At 52.7% G+C, this 21,686-nt stretch overlaps 4 protein-coding genes across 4 annotated transcripts; all 4 read right to left on the bottom strand.

Annotated features, from left to right (window-relative positions):
• Nucleotides 1-1,468: 1,468 nt before the first annotated feature.
• Nucleotides 1,469-2,100, bottom strand: LOC135578726 (feather keratin-like). Its single transcript, XM_065054642.1, has one exon. It carries the CDS (start codon nucleotides 2,078-2,080, stop codon nucleotides 1,766-1,768), a length of 315 nt encoding a protein of 104 aa, XP_064910714.1. The 5' UTR covers nucleotides 2,081-2,100; the 3' UTR covers nucleotides 1,469-1,765.
• Nucleotides 2,101-7,581: 5,481 nt separating this feature from the next.
• LOC135578883 (feather keratin-like) lies at nucleotides 7,582-8,239 on the bottom strand. The gene has a single exon (XM_065055256.1). The coding sequence runs from the start codon at nucleotides 8,193-8,195 to the stop codon at nucleotides 7,875-7,877; it is 321 nt and encodes a 106-aa protein (XP_064911328.1). The 5' UTR covers nucleotides 8,196-8,239; the 3' UTR covers nucleotides 7,582-7,874.
• A 2,837-nt stretch (nucleotides 8,240-11,076) lies between these two features.
• On the bottom strand, nucleotides 11,077-11,697 carry LOC135578884 (feather beta keratin-like). Its single transcript, XM_065055257.1, has one exon. The coding sequence runs from the start codon at nucleotides 11,655-11,657 to the stop codon at nucleotides 11,355-11,357; it is 303 nt and encodes a 100-aa protein (XP_064911329.1). The 5' UTR covers nucleotides 11,658-11,697; the 3' UTR covers nucleotides 11,077-11,354.
• A 6,551-nt stretch (nucleotides 11,698-18,248) lies between these two features.
• LOC135578728 (feather keratin-like) lies at nucleotides 18,249-19,115 on the bottom strand. Its single transcript, XM_065054644.1, has 2 exons — nucleotides 19,094-19,115; nucleotides 18,249-18,880 (listed from the first exon to the last, which is right to left on the bottom strand). The coding sequence occupies exon 2, from the start codon at nucleotides 18,858-18,860 to the stop codon at nucleotides 18,546-18,548; it is 315 nt and encodes a 104-aa protein (XP_064910716.1). The 5' UTR covers nucleotides 18,861-18,880; nucleotides 19,094-19,115; the 3' UTR covers nucleotides 18,249-18,545.
• Between the last annotated feature and the right edge of the window lie 2,571 nt (nucleotides 19,116-21,686).

A 21,686-nucleotide genomic window follows, 5' to 3' on the forward strand; every position in this document is an offset into this window, starting at 1 on the left:
TGATCTCCTGCCACGGCAAGATGACCTGCTTAGTGCATGAGGGAATGGCTGTACAAGTTGTCTACCTGGACTTTACACCGTTTCTCCTGGGGAAAGAGACTTCTCATGGCTTATACAGGTGTACTCTTCACTGGCTAAAACACTGGCTGGATGGGTGAACCCAGAGAGTTGTGATGACTGCAGTTAAATGCAGTTGGTGTCCGCTTACAAGAGGGGTTCCCCAGGGCTCAGTACTGGGGCCAGTTCTGTTTAATATCTTTGTCCATGATCTGGACAAGGGGATGGAGTGCACTCTCAGTACGTTTGCAGATGACATCAAGTTGGGCAGGAGGGTTGATATGCTGGGCAGTAAGAATGCTCTAGAGAAGGATCTGGGCAGGCTGGATCGATGATAAGATGGTAATTGTCTGAGGTTCAACAAGGCCAAGTGTTGGGTTCTGCACTTGTGTCACCACCACCCCATGGAACACTAGAGGCTTGGTGGAAGACAGTTTGTAAAGCTGCCTGTTGGAAAAGGACCTGGGCTACTGGTGACCAGCTGGCAGAACATGAGCCAGCGTGTGGCCAGGAAGGCCAACAGCATTCTGGCCTGTTTCATCACCAGTGTGGCCAGCAGGAGCAGGGCAGTGAGCATCCCCCTGTATTTGGTGCTGGTGAGGCTGCACCTAGAATCTGGCGTTCACTTTTGAGCCCGTCATGACAAGAAAGACCTTTGAGGAGCTGGAGGGGGTTCAGAGGAGGGCAACGAATCTGGTGAAGAATCTGGAGCACAAGTGGGATGGGGAGAAGCTGAGGGATCTGGGGGTGTTTTGCCAGGAGAACAGGAGGCTGAAGAGAGATCTTCTTTCTCTGTGCAACTGCCTGAAAGGAGGGTGTAGAGAGGAGGATGTTGTACTCTTCTCTCACGTAGCAAAAACTAAGAGGTGAAGAAGCTGTGCTGTTTCCTTGGAGGAGAAGGCAATGATTTTTCAGTGAGAGGGTGGTCAAACAGTGGAACTAGTTGCATAGTCAGATAGTGAAACCTCCATCTTTGGGCATACTCAGCACCTCATTGGACGTTGCATGGACATCCCCATCGAGCTGACCATGCTTGAGCAGGTTGGTATGAGGGAGATGATCTCCAGAGGTTCCTTGTGCACTCGATGATTCTGTTTGCTGTGATGGGCAGCGAGTGGTGCTGAGGAAGTGATTTGGACAAGTAGCTGCTGCCACGGGGAGCGTGGGTGAGAGGCCAGGGTAGAAGTGCATGACACTTTCCAAGCCTTTTTCTTGAGTAAGTGAAGGGCTTGTATGACAGCCTGGAAGGCCACCAAATGCACATGGGTGATGTTCCTGAAGACTTACTTGCTAAGAGAAGTCTTGTGGCCATTTTCCACCCACCAGCATGATGGCCCCTTGAGCCCTGTTTTGTTGCTCAGTCAGATTGGATGAACCATAGCAGAAGAAAGCAAGAGGAGGCATCTCAGGCTGGACTGCAAGAGAACTTTATTTGGGACCAAAAAGAGTGCAAAGGTAGGAGTACCAAGTGGAAAACAGCAAGTCTGAGGTACAAAGAAAGAGGTGGGAGAAGAGGAGAAGATATTTTGACAAGGAATGAAGGCAGCCCAGGCTGGCCCCTTCCTTGCTTCTGTGCTTGCTGCCCGGAGAAGAGGAGCAATGGACAGCAGGTCCATGTGCCTGAAAGGGCCTAGAGGTGTGTGTCCTCAATCCATGCCGTTGCTTCCAGGGTGTGTGTGGTTGGTGTCAGGGGTGTTGGCGAGGGCCCTTAGCAGATGTAGCGGCCCCTTCTGCCACCAAAGCAGCCCAGGCCTCCAAAGCCATAGCCGTTGCCGTAGCCGAAAGCGCCGGAGTTGATGGCAACTCCCTGGGCACCGAGTTCGTTGCCCACGGCAGCAGATGAGGAGGATCCGACGGCGGTGCTCTGGGGGTGGGAGGTGAGGATGGGTCCTGGCAGGGTGACCACCACGGTGGAAGGCTGGATGAGGACGCGGGAGTCCTGGCACTGCAGGGAACAGGGCTCGTTGCAGCTGTTGGCCAGCGGGGTGGGTCCGCAGGGGTGGCAGGCGTCGTAGCAGGCCATGTGTGTGGTGTGGAGGAGCCCTGGAAGGGACGAGAGGCTGTTGAGCAAGCGCAGGGGCGTGGGGGTGCGAGGAGCGGTATTGCAGGAGGGCAAGGGAGTGGGGAGGCTGGTGTGGGGCTGTGGGGAGCGTGGCGGTGGGGAGGCGTGAGGGCTGCTGAGGCTGGGGGCAGAGCGTGCTGGAAGAGAGGGGCCAGAGAGGCAGGAGAAGGAGGGGAAAGGGGTTGAGGCTCACCTTGTTGAGCACGGAGGGAGGAGAAGGTGTCAGGAGAAGTGTGTGAGGGAGAGAGGCGCTGGGCCGGCTTTTATGCTGGTCCCGAGGGGCGGGACAGCATCTGAGCGTGGTGGAATTTTGCAGCCAGCAGCTGTTTGATGCCACAGGCTGGCCAGGAATGAGGAAGCTGTGTTTTCCTTTCTGCAATGCTCCAATTTCTTGTTTTTGTCTTCAGGACGTGTCCACTTGGCCGTTTCGGCAGCTTTGAAGTGTGAGCAGTAGAGGCCGAAGTGTTGGCATTGATGGCGCATGTTCTGTGGGCAGAGTATGAGGCCAGAGCGTAGGAGAGGTGGGGTGTCATCATTATCAACAAAAGGAGGGCTAATGAGAATCTCCATCTTTTACTGGATGTGGGGGCAATCGCAGCGCAAAGGATGAGGAAAATGCTTTAATGCTTTCTTCGCCTCCATCTTTCTAATAAGACCAATTATTCTCTGGATACCAAGCCTCTGATGTAGAAGACAGGGAGCAGAATGAAGCCCCCACAATCCAAGGGGAAGTGGTTGGAAATCTCCTGCACCAGTTGGACACTCACAAATGTATGGGGCCTGATGGGATCCAGCCAAGGGTACTGAGAGAGCTGGCGGAGGCGCTCATCAAGCCACTTTACATCATTTATCTGCAGTCCTGGCTCACCAGGGAGGTCCTGCTTGGCTGGAGGTTGGAAAATGTGCTGCTTATGTAAGAAGGAGGGACATAAGGAGGATCTGAGGATCTGCAGACCTGTCAGTCTGACTTTGGTACCAGGGAAGGTCATGGAACAGATCATATTGAGTGACATCACACTGCATGTACGGGACAACCAGGCGTTCAGGCCCAGTCAGGATGGGGTGATGAAAGGCAGGTCCTGCTTGACCAACCTGATCTCCTTCTCTGAAAAGGTGACCCACTTAGTGGATGAGAGAATGGCTGTGCATGTTGTCTACCTGGACTTTATTAAAGCCTTTGACACTGATTCAACTGGAGAAAGTGGCTGCTCATGGCTTGGACAGGTGTGTCCTTCACTGGCAAAAAACCTGGCTGGATGGCTGGGCCCAAATAGCTGTGGTGACTGGAGTTAAATCCAGTTGGTGGCTGCTCACAAGTGGTGTTCCCCAGGGCTCAGTGCTGGGGCCAGTTCTGTTTAATATCTGTCTCCATGGTCTGATGAGGGGATCGAGTCGACCCTCGGTAAGCGTAGCCTGGAGAAAGGGAGGCAGAGGGGAGACCATCTCGCTCTCTGCAACTACCTGAAAGGAGGTTTTAGGGAGGTAGGTGTCAGTGTCTTCCCCAAGGAATAAGCATCAGGACAAGAGAAAATGGCCTCAAGCTGCACCAGGGGAGATTTACATTGGATATTAGGGAAATTTATTCACCGAAAGTGTTGTGAAGCACTGGAATGGACTGCCCAGGGTAGTGGTGGAGTCATCATCCCTGGAGGTTTTTAAAAGATGTGTCGATGTGGTGCTTGGGGACATGGTTTAGTGGTGACCTTGCTGTTGCTTGGTTAACAGTTGTGTTTGATGATCTTAAAGGTCTTTTGTACCTGAAACAGTTCTTTGATTCCATTCAATGGCACCAGCCAGCTCCAACCAGACTGGTTGCTGGTGAAACCTGAGCCAATCAGCAAGGGTGGTAACACAAATGTGTGAACATCTTTAAGAAGGATAAATATGACTGCAAAATTGTAAGTAGAAGAGAGGGGGGGATATAGGTGATAGAAAAATCTCTATAGTCAGCAAAGTCAGTGAAGAAGGAGGTGCAGGATGTGCTCCTGGTGCTGGAGCAGAAATTCCCCTGCAGCCCGTTGTGAACCCCACGCTGGAGCAGATTGTCCCACTGCAGCCTCTGGAGATCTCCCTGTCCTTACAAAGACTCAGGAGCCTTTCCTCAGATTTTCTCCCCTCATGCAGTTGAGGAGGGGGAGTGATAGAGCAGCTTGGTGGGCACCTGCCATCCAGCCAAGGTCAAGGCAGCCCAGAGCCCCATCTTGCCAGCAGAGCAGGGTCACAGGCTTGTTCCTGCTCCTGGTCCTCAGTGCCCCAGGCTGTGCCTCAGGGACCCCACACTGAGGAGGATGATGACCTCACAAAGGGGCTTGCTGTGTGACCTTCGAGCACAGGGACGATTGCTTGGGGTCCCCTGCAGTGGTGCTCCATGGACCCTGCAGCAGAAAGGCTGGTGTCCATAGACACTCAGCAGGGGTCTTTGTGGGGCCGGCATAAAAGAGGGTATGCTGGCCTGGGGATCTCCCTCACCAAGGGATCATTTGTGAACCCCACAGCAAGGTGAGACTGTAGTCCGGGGACTTCTGCATAGGTGAAACGGGAACCATGCAGCCAGGTGGACAGTTCAACAAGGACCCACACTTGGGTCACCTGAGGTTCCCACAGCAAGGGGGGGGGGGCCCAGCATGTGTTGCCCGGGGTCCTGGCAGCAAGGGGACGCAGGATACAGGACTCCGTGGTTTTGTCCCGAACCTGACCGTGAGTGAAGATGGGGTCATGGGCACTGCCAGGTGGTTGGGCTGGGGACCACAGCAAGGGGGGGCCATGACAGGGACTCTACATGGGTGCCCTGACACCTGCAGCACAGGCAAGAAGTACATGGTCTCTTGATGTATTTACTGATTAGAGCTTTTTGGGTGTGTTATTTAATCAGGACAATTTCCCTGCATCTTACCCTTCCAAATACCCCCAACTACTCTTGTCCGAGGCATTTGGTTTGGTTTCTGGAAGCATTTCTACTCATTCATTCCCACGTTCACCCTTCAAGGTCCCCTCAACTACTCTTGTCCGAGGCCTTGGTTTGGTTTTTGACATCCTTTGTACTCATACCCTAGTTCACCCTCCTGCAGTTGTTTTGGGGCCGTTTGGTGAGGATTATCTTATTTATTGTAGCAGAGGTGTTGATTTTGGGGTCCTGAAAGGTGCATTCTGGAACCTTCCAGGTGCTTCTTTAGCAGCTGTAACCAGCCCCTGATTGGCAGGTTGTTACCTGCTGCCTGAAGATCAGTCTGTCACCTGCCCCCTGACTGGCTGGTCAGTGAGTGCTGAGGCAGTGCCTGGCTGTGGGGAGGGGAGGCTGCGACTGGGGGCTGAGGCTGGTGAGGTCTGGGAGAGCTGGTGAGGCCGGTGAGAGGCCCAGGGGAGCGGGACCGGCAGGCAGGGGAGGCTGGTGAGTGACGGCTTTGGGGGTGAATGTGGGGTGAGCGCCGAGGGGTGAGGCCATTTCTGTGTGCAGTGTTTGTGGGGCCAGAGTGGGACTGGGCGTAGCGCAGGGGCAATGGGAGGTGTGTGTGGTGCGCGGGGCTGTGAACCTGAGAACCTTGAGGGGATGTTTGCATGAGAATAGTTTGGTGAAGCAGAATAGATGAGACTAGAGCAGTCCAGATGGAAGGGACCCTCAATGATCAACTAGTCCCACTGCCTGAGCACTTCAGGGCTGAGTATAATTTAAATCATGTGTTTAAAAGCAGTGTCCAAATGCCTCAGAAACACTGACAGGCTTGGGGTATCAATCACCTCACTATGAAGCCTGTTCCAGTGTTTGACCACCCTCCCTGTAAATAAATGTTTCCTAATATCTCATTTAAACCTCCAGTGCTGCAGCTTTGATCCATTCCCATGTGTCCTGTCACTGGATCTGATGGAGAAGAGCTCAGCACCTCCCTCTCCACGTCCCCTCCTCAGGAAACTGCAGAGAACAATGAGGTCGCCCCTCAGCCTCCTTCTGCCCAAACTACACAAGCCAACTGTCTTCAGTTGCTCCTTTAGGACAAGCTTTCCAGCCTTTTCATCACCTTTGTTGCCCTCCTGTGGGTGCTTTCACGTACCTTGACATTTGTCTTTAATTGTGCAACCCTGAACAGCTCACAGTTCTCCCCTATTGCAGTCAGATCGAAAGCTTTACTAATATCCAGAAAAGCTATGTCCACCACTTTCCCTCCACCCACTAGGCAGGTGACCTTATTGTAGAAGGACAGGAAGTCAGTGAAACAGGACTTTCCCTTAGTGAACCCCTGTTGACTGTACCTGATGATTACATTGTCCTTAAATGCCTTTCAGCAGCGCTCAGTTGCATCTTCTCCACAATTTTACAGGTCCTGTGGTCGGACTAACAGGTCTGCAGATTCCTGGCTCTTCACTCACGCCCTTCTTACAAACTGGAATAACGTTGACTGGCTTGCAGTGAGTGAGAATATCTCTGGCCTCCCAAGACCTGCCTGAATTCAGAGAAGGTGAGTGTCGTGAGGGTTGTTCACCGCATGAGCATTGTTTGTTGGTGAGGAAGATGAGGTGGAGCAGGAAGGGTCTCTGTGCGTGTGTGTTGATGGTGCTGGAGCACCTGGCAGGCAAGACGCAGGTTGGGCCAGTGCAGGGCTGGGTGGTGGGAGGTGATAAGTCAGGTGGACTCCTGTCTGGCCCCTAAAAGTTGGTGTTGTGTATCTGGATGTGCATAAGTCCATGGGGAATGGTGGTTTAAACACACGATTCCTGAAGAAGCTTCCTAATTTCCTTGAAGTGGATGCAGAGGAATGTCATGAGGCTGAGCAAAAGGTGAGAGGCCAAGTCCTGTTCCTGGGGAGGACTCAGCACTGCTAATAGAAAAGGCTGGGGCTATCTGGATAGAAAGCATCCTGGAACAGAAGGGCCCTGTGGCCTTGGTGGAGAACAAATGAACCTGGAGGTTGAAGGAGGTGACCGTTCCTCTGTGCTCAGTACTGGTGACGTCCCCTGTGGGGTCCTGTGTGCAGGTCTGAGCTCCCCAGAGGAAGAAGGGCATGGAGTTCAGGAGAAGTGCAAGTTCACGAAGATGCTAAAGGGTCTGGAACATCTTCTGCCTGAGCAGAGGCTGAGAGAGCTGGGATGTTTTAGCCAGGAGTCAAAGAGCACAAGGGGGATGTTATCAATGTGGAAATTTCAGAGGGGACGGAATGAAGTCTGTTTGCTGGGAGGGCTGGAGAGTCATGCTGGGGAAGAGAGTTATTGATGTGTGTGCTGACATGGGAGAGATCTTGTCCAAGATGTGCGCAGGGAAGCGTTCTCATGTGGAAGGCTCTGTTTGAGCCAGGGAAGGGTTTGTGTCACATCCTGGAAGACATTGGGCACTGGTGTTCTTGGTGGCATATTTCCTGGGAGAGGTCTTGTTTCCCTTTTGCACCGACCCTGATGGGCTACTGAGTCCTGTTTTTTCTTACGTGAAGTTGGACGAGCCGTGGGAGAAAAAGACAAAAGGCTGCATCTCAAGCTGAGATGAAGGAGAACTTTATTGACGGAGAAAAGTGAAAAGGCAGGAGTGCCAAGTGAAACAGCACAAGTCTGAGGTGCAAAGAAAGATGTGGGACTAGGGGGGAAGGACCATTCGCCACATCTGCAGGCAGCCCACGCTGGCCCCTTCCCTACTTCCATGTTTGGTGCTGTGAGAGGAAGAGCCAAGGACAGCAGGTCCATGTGCCAGAAGAGCATTGAGGTGCATGTCCACAATCCATGCTGTGGCTTCCAGGGTGTTTGTGGCTGGCATCAGGGGTGGTGGCAAGAGCCCTTAGCAGATGTATCCACCCCTTCTACCATTGAAGCAGCCCAGGCCTCCGAAGACACCCAGGCCTCCGAAGCCGTAGCCAAAGCTGCCGGAGTTGACAGCAACTCCCTGGGCGCCGAGTTCGTTGCCCACGGCAGCCGATGCGGAGGATCCGACGGCGGTGCTCTGGGGGTGGGAGGTGAGGATGGGTCCTGGCAGGGTGACCACCACGGCGGGAGGCTGGATGACGACGCGGGAGTCCTGGCACTGCAGGGAACAGGGCTCGTTGCAGCTGTTGGCCAGCGGGGTGGGTCCGCAGGGGCGGCAGGCGTTGTAGCAGGCCATGTGTGTGGTGTGGAGGGGCCCTGGAACGGACAAGACTCTGTTGAGCAAGCGCAGGTGTGTGGGGGTGCGAGGAGCGGTGTTGCAGGAGGGCGAGGGAGTGGGGAGGCTGGTGTGGGGCTGTGGGGAGCGTGGCGGTGGGGAGGCGTGAGGGCTGCTGAGGCTGGGGGCAGAGTGTCCTGGAAGAGAGGGGCCAGGCGGGGCAGGAGAAGGAGGGGAAGGGGGTTGAGGCTCACCTTGTTGAGCGCGGAGGGAGGAGAAGGCGTCAGGAGAAGTGTGTGAGGGAGAGAGGCGCTGGGCCGGCTTTTATGCTGGTCCCCGAGGGGCGGGACAGCCTTTGCGCATGGCGACAATTTGCAGCCAGCAGCTGTCTGATGCCACAGCCTGGCCAGGAGTGAGCAGGGTGTGTTTTTCTTCATGCAACATTCCAGTTTCTTGTTCTTGTTTTGAGGACGTGTCCACTTGGCCCTGGCAGCACCTTTGAAGTCCGTGAATTAGAGGCCATAAGCTTGACGTTGATTGCACATGTCAGAGTGACAGAGGACGCGGCGAGAACGTAGGAGGGGTGGGGTGTCGTCAGTGAGCTCATCCCATGGCATCCATGTAGTTTGCGGGTGCTTTGTGATGAGGGACCCCTTTCGTCACAGACCTTGCAGGTCGGTCTGGGCTTCGGAGCTGATCCAGGATTGAAATATTGCCTCTGGATGGTGTTTCATCCCAGCCTTCTTTGCTTCCATCTCACTAAGCCTCTCCTTCCACGCTTGTTGAGCTCTTTGCGTGTCTTGGTGTGTGCTTTCCTCATGAGCTGGGTGTGCAGGGTTCATGTGTCAAGGTTTTAGCAGGGAAGGAGCTACACAGTTGGAAGCTGTGACGAGGTTCCAGAAGTTTCCTCATGTTTAATAGACAGTGTCTGTGTGTAGCAGATGAGCTGGCAGGGAATAAGACCACCCTGGCTGAAGGGAGAGGTTTTGTTGGAACTCAGGATACAAACAAGAGAAAGGTAGGAATTCTGGAAGAAGGTGCAGGGTACTCAGGCGCTTTGCAAGGATGTTGAGAGGTTATGCAGGCAGCACATTAGAATTCCCAAAGCCCATCTAGATGTTGATCTGCCACTTTATAAAACACATTAAAAATGTTTCTGTACATACATGATCAGCAACAGAGCGCTAAGGAGAATTTCCCTCATTTATTTGCCGCAGGAAGAAAACACAGAGTCAAAAGATGAGGAAAATGCTTAGTGCCCTCATTGCCTCAGTCTTTAATTGCAAAACCTGTTCTCTGAAGGGATTGATGACAGAGACTTGTGATGCAGGTGAGCCAAAAGATTCTTTATTTAGGCAAGGCGCTTACACATATAGCTAGTCTCTGTTGTACACGTGCTTAACTTTCTGTGTTGATTTGCTTACGCTAGATGTAAGGGTTAGGGAATTGCTGTGAATTTTATCTACCAAGACTTTAGTAAAGCCTTTGATACTGCTTCTCCCAGAGAATGTGGATGCTCCTGGCTTGGACAGCCTTAGTCTTGGATGGCTGAAAAATTAGCTGGATGACTAGACCCAAAGGTTTATGGGGACTGGAGTATAATCCAGATGGTGGGGACTCACAAGGGGTATTCCCCAGGGCTCATTCCATGGGACAGTTGTGTTTAATATCTTTCTTCTTGATCTGGTTGAGGGAATTGAGTGCACCCTCAGTACAAGTGCAGATGACATCAAGTTAGGCAGGAGCATTGACCCACTTGGGACTATGAAGGCTCTACAGATGGCCCTGGACAGCCTGGATCAATGGGCTGAGACCAGTTGCATGAGGTTCAGCAAGGCTAAGTGTCGGGTCCTGCACTTGATTCACCACAACCCCATGAAGGCTCCAGGCTTGTGGAAGAGTGGCTGGAAAGCTGCCCGGTGGTCAAGCACCTGGGGTGTCGGTCAACAGTGGCTGAATATGAGCCAGTGTGTGTGGCCGTGACGGCCACCGGCGTCCTGGCTTGTGTCAGCACTGGTGTGTCCAGCAGGAGCAGGACAGTGACCATCCCCTGTCCTTGGCACTGGTGAGGCCACACCTTGAATCGTGGGTGCAGTTTTGGGCCCTTGACAAAAAGAAAGATGTCCAGGTTCCTAAGCAATTTCAGAGAAGGGGAATGGAACTTGTGAAAAGTTGGGAGCACAGGTGTGATGGAGGACCCACTTTGCGACCTGGGGGCGTATAGCCTGGAGAAAAGTGAGGGGAGACCTTCTGGCTCTCTGCAACTACCTGACAGGAGGTTGTAGTAAGGAAGGGATTCAGTCTCTTTTCCCAAGTACCAAGTGACAGGACAAGAGGAAATGGCCTTAAGTTGTGCCAGGGAGCGTTTAGATTGGATATTAGGAAAATTTTCTTCCCAGAAAAGGGTTGTCCACAGTGGAGGAGATGACCGCCTGGAGCCCGTAGAGGACATGACGCTGGAGCAGGTGGGTGCACGCACAGGAGGTGTGACCCTGTAGGAAGCCTGTGTTGGACCACAGAATTGGCAGGACCTCTGAAACCATGAGGAAAGTCTAAATACTAAATTATTCTGTGATTTTGCTCCTGGTAGAGCCGGAGAGTCATGGTGGGGAAGAAGGATGGTCAAGTGTGTGTTGTCATAGGGGGGTTTTACCAGAGGCATGTTGAGGAGAGTGTTCTTGTGTCAAAGTCTTTCTTTGATTCTGTGACGGGCTTGTATCATGTTCTAGAAGACCCCCAGATTCTGGTCTGTGTTTTTGCTGGTGTAGGTGGTGACATATTTCCTGGGACAGGTCTTGTTACCCTTTTCCCCCCTATCCAATTTGCTTCTTGAGCCCTGGCTTTGTGCTGGGTGGGGTTGGAAGAGCCTTGAGAGAAGAAAGTAAAGCGAGATGTCTCAGGCTGGGATGCAGGAGAACTTTATTGACGAAAAAGAATAGTGAAAAGGCAGGAGCACCAAGAACACAGTGACAAATATAAGCTGCACGTAGGGCGACCATCAGCTGAGGTTGCTTCTGTGACACAGATCTTGCCAGAGCACCAAGATCTTCGTGGCTCCTTTAGAAGAGTAGCCATGGACAGCAGGTCCACATGCCAAGAAGGGTCCAGAGGTGAATCCACGATTCATGCCGTATCTTCAAAGCGGTGGCTGGCGTATGTCAGGGTTGGTGGCGAGAGCCCTTAGCAGATGTATCCAGCCCTTCTGCCGGCGAAGCCGCCCAGGCCCCCGAAGCCGTAACCAAAGCTGCCAGAGTTGATGGCAACTCCCTGAGCGCCGAGTTCGTTGCCCACGGCAGCCGATGCGGAGGATCCGACGGCGGTGCTCTGGGGGTGGGAGGTGAGGATGGGTCCTGGCAGGGTGACCACCACGGTGGAAGGCTGGATGAGGACACGGGAGTCCTGGCACTGCAGGGAACAGGGCTCGTTGCAGCTGTTGGCCAGCGGGGTGGGTCCGCAGGGGCGGCAGGCGTCGTAGCAGGCCATGTGTGTGGTGTGGAGGGGCCCTGGAAGGGACGAGAGGCTGTTGAGCAAGCGCAGGTGTGTGGGGTTGTGAAGAGCGGTGTTGCAGGAGAGCGAGGGAGTGGGGAGGCTGGTGTGGGGCTGTGGGGAGCGTGGCGGTGGGGAGGCGTGAGGGCTGCTGAGGCTGGGGCAGAGCGTGCTGGAAGAGAGGGGCCAGGCGGGGCAGGAGAAGGAGGGGAAGGGGGTTGAGGCTCACCTTGTTGAGTGCGGAGGGAGGAGAAGGTGTCAGGAGAAGTGTGTGATGGAGAGAGGCGCTGGGCCGGCCTTTATGCCGGTCCCCGAGGGGCGGGACAGCCTTTGCGCATGGCGACAATTTGCAGCCAGCAGCTGTTTGATGCCACAGGCTGGCCAGGAATAAGGAGGGTGTGTTTTCCTTCATGCAACATTCCAGTTTCTTGTTCTTGTCTTGAGGACGTGTCCACTTGGCCCTGGTGGCATCTTTGAACTGCGAGCATTAGAGGGCAATGACTTGGTGTTGATGGCGCGTGTCCAGGCGGGCTGAGGACGCGGCCAAAGCGTAGGAGAGGTGGGGTGTCGTCAGTGAGGTCATCCCAAGGCACTCTGTGGTTCGCGGTTGCGTTACAAAGATGGGGCACCATTTCCTCTCGTTTCTGGCAGGCTGGTGTGAGTTTGGATCTGTGCTGGGTGTTAGTGCCTGTGCCTTCTATGGTGTTTGCTTGGCTTCTGCATTGCTGTACTCTTGCTAAGCTCGTGTTTAGGCCTGACTTTTCCTCTTGAGTGTTCTCTATGGGTGTTTTAGTGCTTTTTTGCATGTAAGCTTTTAGCTGCATATACTTAGTTTACACGGAAAGATTTGGGTAGTGAGGGAGCTACGCTAGTTGCTTCTCTGAGAAGTTTCCAGAAGCTTCCATCTTGTTCAGTGTCGAGGGTTAAGATTGCGGGGTGACAATAAAACCCTGGCAGATGTATTGTTAACCCCCTCTTCCCCCCCCACTTCCCCCTTTTTGCCCCTCCCTCTCCCCCCTTTCCACTAAGGAGAGGCAATTGGGAGGAAAAGAAGGACAGAAAGAAGAGAGTTGGAAAAAATTAAAGATGTTTTACTAATGCTACTAATAAGAATAGAGAAAATAATACAAAATATACAAAACCAATCTTGAAAGTCTCAGCAACTGCAGAGCCGGCACCTGAAGTCCTGGATTAGACTCTGCAGCCAATCGGAGCTGGATTCAGTCTCTCACTAGGCCTCAGTTTGCAGGGACGACTAGCAAGGTCCTCTCCTAATGTCGGCCATAAGGAAAAAAAAGGGATGAGATCCTCGTGATCTCGCACTTTTATATGAAGTATTAACGTGAATGGAATGTTATACACAGTTGGTCAGTTTCTTGGTCACTTGTTTCTCGTCGCCCCTCTCGCGAGATGTCCATCCGTGCTTATCAATAAGTTTGCATTCCATTGCTAGGTTTACCAAAACATGTGTCTGGTTCTCCAGGAAAATGCAGTTAATTTGAAGGCTTTAGCTGACAGGCAAATTCACTAAAAGAGAAACTTGTTTTTAGCAAAACCAGGACATTCAGTAGTGCTAGTGCCACCTGGTTTGCGTAGGGACTTTTTGCTGGCCATTTCAGAGCTAATCAGCCATGGTGGTGTTACCCCTATGAGAATTTATTTAAGAAGAGGAAGAAAGACTGACTGTATAACTTGAAGAAAGAAATGGGAATATATGAATGTACAGACTCCAAGGTCGGAGAAGAAAGTGGGGCAGGAGGTGCCCCAGGCACCAGAGCAGAGATTCCCCTGCCTGCTGTGATAAATATCTTTGCACATCACAGGTTGATCCCCTTCAGGCTGTGGAGAACCTGATGTTGGAAAAGTTAGATGTGTCTTTTTTGCCCGTGACAGTAATTGCTGAGTGACCTCCTTGTCCTTGACTCAGGAGCCCTATCTCATATTTTCTTTTTGCATCCAATTGAGGAGAGGGAGTGATAGAGCAGCTTGGTGGGCACCTGCCATCCAGCCAAAGTCAACCCAGCCCAGAGCCCTATCTTGCCAGCAGAGCAGGGTCACAGGCTTGTTCCTGCTCCTGGTCCTCAGTGCCCCAGGGAGCCTACATTGAGGGGGACAATGACCTCACAAAGGCTCTTTCTGTGAGACCTCAGAGCACAGGGATGGTTGCTTGGTGTCCCTTGGACTGGTGCTCCATGGACCCTGCAGCAGGGAGGCTGGTGGTCCAGAGACTCCCTGCATGCGTCACTGTGGGTCTCTGCAGTGAAGAGTGGATGGTGTCCTGGGGATCTCCCTCGCCAAGGGATCAGTTGAAGACCCCACAGCAAGGTGAGACCATGCTCTTGTATGGTGTGCTTAGAAGGTGCATTGTACAGAAGGGGCCCCAAGTATTCACAGCCCTGAAAGGCTGGTCTGGTCTTTGGAGCTGTGCCAGGCATGACAGCTGCTGCCTCTATCACGTTCACTGACTGCCCGCCTTGCTGCCATCTTACTAAGCCCGTCTTTAGCCCTGGACTGTGCCTTGTGGGTGTCTTGTTACCTTCTTGTTTGTGAACTTGTAGCTGGGTGTTATTGGGTTTTCATGGCAAGGTTTTGGTACGATAAGAGCTTCAGGTTTGTCTTCTGTGAGAAGGTATCAGAAGATTCCGCCATCTGTGATGGGACAGTCCCCATTTGCCGAAAAATGAACCATTGGGGAAGAAGACTGGCCTGGCCTTAGCAGGGAGGTTTGGCTGGAATTCATAAAAAAAAGAGAGTTTGTGCCGTTTGCAACCAAACACCAGTGACTCAGCCGGAACACAAGAATGTTGAGAGGTTATGCAGGGGGAAAATTAGAAGTGACAAACCCCAACTAGAATTTCATCTGGCTACTGCTGTGCAAAGTAATAAAAAACATTTCTATACATACATTAGCAAGAAAAGGAGAGCTAAGGGGAATCTCCAAGGTTTACTGGCGGCAGTTGTCTGCACAGTTAAAGTGGATGAGGAAAAAGCCTAAATGCCTTCTTTACCTCAGTCTTTCATCATAAGACTAGTTGTTCTCTGGGTGCCCAGGTACCTGAGCTGCAAGACAGGGATGGGGAGTGGCAGAAAGCCCCCAGAATCCAATGGGAAACGGCTGGTGACCTGCTACACCAGTTAGACATATACAAGATAATGGGGTCAGATGGGTTCTAGCCAGGAGCTGTGAACGAGCTCTGGACGTGCTCCCTAAACCACTTTCCATCTTTTCTCAGCACTCCTGGCTCACCAGGGAAGTCTCAGTTGACTGTAGGTTGGCGAATGTGATGCTTATCTACAAGAAAGACTGGAACGAGGATCTAGGAAACTACAGCTCTGTCAGTTTGACCTTGGTGCCATGGAAGGTCATGGAGCAGATCATGCTGAGTGCCATCACCTTCCATGTACAGGACAAGCACGCAGGTGATCAGGTCGTGTCAGTATGTGTTTATGAAAGGCAGGTCCTGCCTGACTAACCTGATCTCCTTCTGTGACAAGAGGACCCGCTTAGTGGATGATGGAATGGCTGTGGATTTTGTCTACCAAGAATTTAGTAAGGCCTTTGACACTATTTCCTCCAAAGAAAGTGGCTGCTCATGGCTTGCACGATCATCCTCTCCTCAGGCTAAACCACTGGCTGGATGGCTGAGCCTGAAGAGTTGTGGAGAGTGGACTTAAAGCCAGTCGGCAGCTGGTCACAAGGGGTGTTCACCAGGGCTACCTACTTGGGGCATTTCTGTTGAAATGTTGAAATCTCAGTGATCTGGATGAGGGGATCTATCAGGTGTGCCCTTTTTTGCAGACTCCACTAAGTGAGGTGGGAGTGTTGATCTGCTGGAGGGTAGGAAGGCTCTACAGAGGCCCCTGGACAGGCTGGATGAATGGGTCGAGACCAATTGCATGAGATTCAACAAGGCCAAGTTCCGGGCCCTGCACTTGGGTCACCACAACCCCGTGAAAGCTACAGGCTTGTGAAAGAGTGGCTGGAAAGCTGCCTGGCTGTGGTTTGTGGATGCGTTGGGAAGCGGGGGCCCCTTTTCCTCGCTGCCCTGGCAGCCTGGTTGTGGCTTTGCAGTGTTCTCAGGCATGAGGGCTCCTGGTTGTACCATAGTCACTCCCTCCTGCCTGTCAGCTTGCTATGCCTGTCTTTAGGCCTGACCTTTCATGTTGGGTGTGCTCTGTGGGTGTGTTGGTGAGCCTGTGTCTCGGAACATTGTAGCTTACTGTGGTGGGTTTCCATGGCAAGGTTTCAGCTCCCAAGGGACTACGTGCTTGGCTTCTGTGAGGTTCCAGAAGCTTCCTGCATGTTAGATAGAGAGTCTCCATGTGCCAAAAGATGAGCCAGCGGGGAGTATGGTGGGCTGGGCTGTACAGAGAACATTAGCTGAGAATCAGGAAATAAAAGATACTTTATGAGCTTTGAAAGAAAGGGCAGGCCACTCAGGAGGACCAAAAGGATGTTGTGAGGATATTTATCGAGAAAACTGTAAATGCCGAAGCCCATCTGGAATTTAGTCGCTTTAGTGACGTAAAAGACAATAGATACAGTTGGTTCACAGAAATTAGAACCAAAAAGCAGGCTAAACAAAATCTCCTTTCTTTAGTGGAAGTAGAGGGAAACAGTATGACAAAGGATGAGTAAAATGTCTTAGTGCCTTTTTTGCCTCAGACTTTAGTTGTAAAAGGAGTAGTTTTCCAGTTACGCAGCTCCGTGGGATGGAAGACAGGGATGGGGAGGCAAACGAAGCCCCAGGAATCTAAGGGAAATGGTTGGTGAACTGCCTCACCAGTTAGACCCACACAAGTCTATGGGGCCTGATGGGATCCACCCAAGTGTACAGAGGGAGCTGATGGAGGTGCTCACCAAGCCACTTTCCGTCATTTATCAGCAGTTCTGACTCACCAGGGAGGTCCCCATTGACGGGACATTGGCAAATGTGAGACTTATATAGAAGAAGGGCTGGAAGAAGGATCCAAGGAACTACAGTCCTGTCAGTCTGACCTCAGTGCCAGGGAAGGTTATGGAAAAGATAAGCTGAGTGCCATCACACTGCATGCAGAGTACAAGCAGGAGATCAGGCCCAGTCAGCATGTGTTTATGGAAGACAAGTTGTGCCTGACTAACCTGATCTCCTGCCATGGCAAGATGACCTGCTTAGTGCATGAGGGAATGGCTGTACAAGTTGTCTACCTGGACTTTACACCGTTTCTCCTGGGGAAAGAGACTTCTCATGGCTTATACAGGTGTACTCTTCACTGGCTAAAACACTGGCTGGATGGGTGAACCCAGAGAGTTGTGATGACTGCAGTTAAATGCAGTTGGGGCCGCTTACAAGAGGGGTTCCCCAGGGCTCAGTACTGGGGCCAGTTCTGTTTAATATCTTTGTCCATGATCTGGACAAGGGGATGGAGTGCACTCTCAGTACGTTTGCAGATGACATCAAGTTGGGCAGGAGGGTTGATATGCTGGGCAGTAAGAATGCTCTAGAGAAGGATCTGGGCAGGCTGGATCGATGATAAGATGGTAATTGTCTGAGGTTCAACAAGGCCAAGTGTTGGGTTCTGCACTTGTGTCACCACCACCCCATGGAATACTAGAGGCTTGGTGGAAGACAGTTTGTAAAGCTGCCTGTTGGAAAAGGACCTGGGCTACTGGTGACCAGCTGGCAGAACATGAGCCAGCGTGTGGCCAGGAAGGCCAACAGCATTCTGGCCTGTTTCATCACCAGTGTGGCCAGCAGGAGCAGGGCAGTGAGCATCCCCCTGTATTTGGTGCTGGTGAGGCTGCACCTAGAATCTGGCGTTCACTTTTGAGCCCGTCATGACAAGAAAGACCTTTGAGGAGCTGGAGGGGGTTCAGAGGAGGGCAACAAATCTGGTGAAGAATCTGGAGCACAAGTGGGATGGGGAGAAGCTGAGGGATCTGGGGGTGTTTTGCCAGGAGAACAGGAGGCTGAAGAGAGATCTTCTTTCTCTGCAACTGCCTGAAAGGAGGGTGTAGAGAGGAGGATGTTGTACTCTTCTCTCACGTAGCAAAAACTAAGAGGTGAAGAAGCTGTGCTGTTTCCTTGGAGGAGAAGGCAATGATTTTTCAGAGAGAGGGTGGTCAAACAGTGGAACTAGTTGCATAGTCAGATAGTGAAACCTCCATCTTTGGGCATACTCAGCACCTCATTGGACGTTGCATGGACATCCCCATCGAGCTGACCATGCTTGAGCAGGTTGGTATGAGGGAGATGATCTCCAGAGGTTCCTTGTGCACTCGATGATTCTGTTTGCTGTGATGGGCAGCGAGTGGTGCTGAGGAAGTGATTTGGACAAGTAGCTGCTGCCACGGGGAGCGTGGGTGAGAGGCCAGGGTAGAAGTGCATGACACTTTCCAAGCCTTTTTCTTGAGTAAGTGAAGGGCTTGTATGACAGCCTGGAAGGCCACCAAATGCACATGGGTGATGTTCCTGAAGACTTACTTGCTAAGAGAAGTCTTGTGGCCATTTTCCACCCACCAGCATGATGGCCCCTTGAGCCCTGTTTTGTTGCTCAGTCAGATTGGATGAACCATAGCAGAAGAAAGCAAGAGGAGGCATCTCAGGCTGGACTGCAAGAGAACTTTATTTGGGACCAAAAAGAGTGCAAAGGTAGGAGTACCAAGTGGAAAACAGCAAGTCTGAGGTACAAAGAAAGAGGTGGGAGAAGAGGAGAAGATATTTTGACAAGGAATGAAGGCAGCCCAGGCTGGCCCCTTCCTTGCTTCTGTGCTTGCTGCCCGGAGAAGAGGAGCAATGGACAGCAGGTCCATGTGCCTGAAAGGGCCTAGAGGTGTGTGTCCTCAATCCATGCCGTTGCTTCCAGGGTGTGTGTGGTTGGTGTCAGGGGTGTTGGCGAGGGCTCTTAGCAGATGTAGCGGCCCCTTCTGCCACCAAAGCAGCCCAGGCCTCCAAAGCCATAGCCGTTGCCGTAGCCGAAAGCGCCGGAGTTGATGGCAACTCCCTGGGCACCGAGTTCGTTGCCCACGGCAGCAGATGAGGAGGATCCGACGGCGGTGCTCTGGGGGTGGGAGGTGAGGATGGGTCCTGGCAGGGTGACCACCACGGTGGAAGGCTGGATGAGGACGCGGGAGTCCTGGCACTGCAGGGAACAGGGCTCGTTGCAGCTGTTGGCCAGCGGGGTGGGTCCGCAGGGGCGGCAGGCGTCGTAGCAGGCCATGTGTGTGGTGTGGAGGAGCCCTGGAAGGGACGAGAGGCTGTTGAGCAAGCGCAGGGGCGTGGGGGTGCGAGGAGCGGTGTTGCAGGAGGGCGAGGGAGTGGGGAGGCTGGTGTGGGGCTGTGGGGAGCGTGGTGGTGGGGAGGCGTGAGGGCTGCTGAGGCTGGGGGCAGAGCGTGCTGGAAGAAAGGGGCCAGATGCGGCAGGAGAAGGAGGGGAAGGGGGTTGAGGCTCACCTTGTTGAGCGCGGAGGGAGGAGAAGGTGTCAGGAGAAGTGTGTGAGGGAGAGAGGCGCTGGGCCGGCTTTTATGCTGGTCCCGAGGGGCGGGACAGCATCTGAGCGTGGTGGAATTTTGCAGCCAGCAGCTGTTTGATGCCACAGGCTGGCCAGGAGTGAGGAGGGTGTGTTTTCCTTCCCGCAATGCTCCAATTTCTTGTTTTTGTCTTCAGGACGTGTCCACTTGGCCGTTTCGGCAGCTTTGAAGTGTGAGCAGTAGAGGCCGAAGTGTTGGCATTGATGGCGCATGTTCTGTGGGCAGAGTATGAGGCCAGAGCGTAGGAGAGGTGGGGTGTCATCATTATCAACAAAAGGAGGGCTAATGAGAATCTCCATCTTTTACTGGATGTGGGGGCAATCGCAGCGCAAAGGATGAGGAAAATGCTTTAATGCTTTCTTCGCCTCCATCTTTCTAATAAGACCAATTATTCTCTGGATACCAAGCCTCTGATGTAGAAGACAGGGAGCAGAATGAAGCCCCCACAATCCAAGGGGAAGTGGTTGGAAATCTCCTGCACCAGTTGGACACTCACAAATGTATGGGGCCTGATGGGATCCAGCCAAGGGTACTGAGAGAGCTGGCGGAGGCGCTCATCAAGCCACTTTACATCATTTATCTGCAGTCCTGGCTCACCAGGGAGGTCCTGCTTGGCTGGAGGTTGGAAAATGTGCTGCTTATGTAAGAAGGAGGGACAGAAGGAGGATCTGAGGATCTGCAGACCTGTCAGTCTGACTTTGGTACCAGGGAAGGTCATGGAACAGATCATATTGAGTGACATCACACTGCATGTACGGGACAACCAGGCGTTCAGGCCCAGTCAGGATGGGGTGATGAAAGGCAGGTCCTGCTTGACCAACCTGATCTCCTTCTCTGAAAAGGTGACCCACTTAGTGGATGAGAGAATGGCTGTGCATGTTGTCTACCTGGACTTTATTAAAGCCTTTGACACTGATTCAACTGGAGAAAGTGGCTGCTCATGGCTTGGACAGGTGTATCCTTCACTGGCAAAAAACTTGGCTGGATGGCTGGGCCCAAATAGCTGTGGTGACTGGAGTTAAATCCAGTTGGTGGCTGCTCACAAGTGGTGTTCCCCAGGGCTCAGTGCTGGGGCCAGTTCTGTTTAATATCTGTCTCCATGGTCTGATGAGGGGATCGAGTGCACCCTCGGTAAGCGTAGCCTGGAGAAAGGGAGGCAGAGGGGAGACCATCTCGCTCTCTACAACTAACTGAAAGGAGGTTTTAGGGAGGTAGGTGTCAGTGTCTTCCCCAAGGAATAAGCATCAGGACAAGAGAAAATGGCCTCAAGCTGCACCAGGGGAGATTTACATTGGATATTAGGGAAATTTATTCACCGAAAGTGTTTTGAAGCACTGGAATGGACTGCCCAGGGTAGTGGTGGAGTCATCATCCCTGGAGGTTTTTAAAAGATGTGTCGATGTGGTGCTTGGGGACATGGTTTAGTGGTGACCTTGCTGTTGCTTGGTTAACAGTTGTGTTTGATGATCTTAAAGGTCTTTTGTACCTGAAACAGTTCTTTGATTCCATTCAATGGCACCAGCCAGCTCCAACCTGACTGGTTGCTGGTGAAACCTGAGCCAATCAGCAAGGGTGGTAACACAAATGTGTGAACATCTTTAAGAAGGATAAATATGACTGCAAAATTGTAAGTAGCAGAGAGGGGGGGATATAGGTGATAGAAAAATCTCTATAGTCAGCAAAGTCAGTGAAGAAGGAGGTGCAGGATGTGCTCCTGGTGCTGGAGCAGAAATTCCCCTGCAGCCCGTTGTGAACCCCACGCTGGAGCAGATTGTCCCACTGCAGCCTCTGGAGATCTCCCTGTCCTTACAAAGACTCAGGAGCCTTTCCTCAGATTTTCTCCCCTCATGCAGTTGAGGAGGGGGAGTGATAGAGCAGCTTGGTGGGCACCTGCCATCCAGCCAAGGTCAAGGCAGCCCAGAGCCCCATCTTGCCAGCAGAGCAGGGTCACAGGCTTGTTCCTGCTCCTGGTCCTCAGTGCCCCAGGCTGTGCCTCAGGGACCCCACAGTGAGGAGGATGATGACCTCACAAAGGGGCTTGCTGTGTGACCTTCGAGCACAGGGACGATTGCTTGGGGTCCCCTGCAGTGGTGCTCCATGGACCCTGCAGCAGAAAGGCTGGTGTCCATAGACACTCAGCAGGGGTCTTTGTGGGGCCGGCATAGAAGAGGGTATGCTGGCCTGGGGATCTCCCTCACCAAGGGATCATTTGTGAACCCCACAGCAAGGTGAGACTGTAGTCCGGGGACTTCTGCATAGGTGAAACGGGAACCATGCAGCCAGGTGGACAGTTCAACAAGGACCCACACTTGGGTCACCTGAGGTTCCCACAGCAAGGAGGGGGGGGCCCAGCATGTGTTGCCCGGGGTCCTGGCAGCAAGGGGACGCAGGATACAGGACTCCGTGGTTTTGTCCCGAACCTGACCGTGAGTGAAGATGGGGTCATGGGCACTGCCAGGTGGTTGGGCTGGGGACCACAGCAAGGGGGGGCCATGACAGGGACTCTACATGGGTG

The sequence above is a fragment of the Columba livia genome, chromosome 2, assembly GCF_036013475.1.
Source record: "Columba livia isolate bColLiv1 breed racing homer chromosome 2, bColLiv1.pat.W.v2, whole genome shotgun sequence".
Classification (NCBI taxonomy): Eukaryota; Metazoa; Chordata; class Aves; order Columbiformes; family Columbidae; genus Columba; species Columba livia.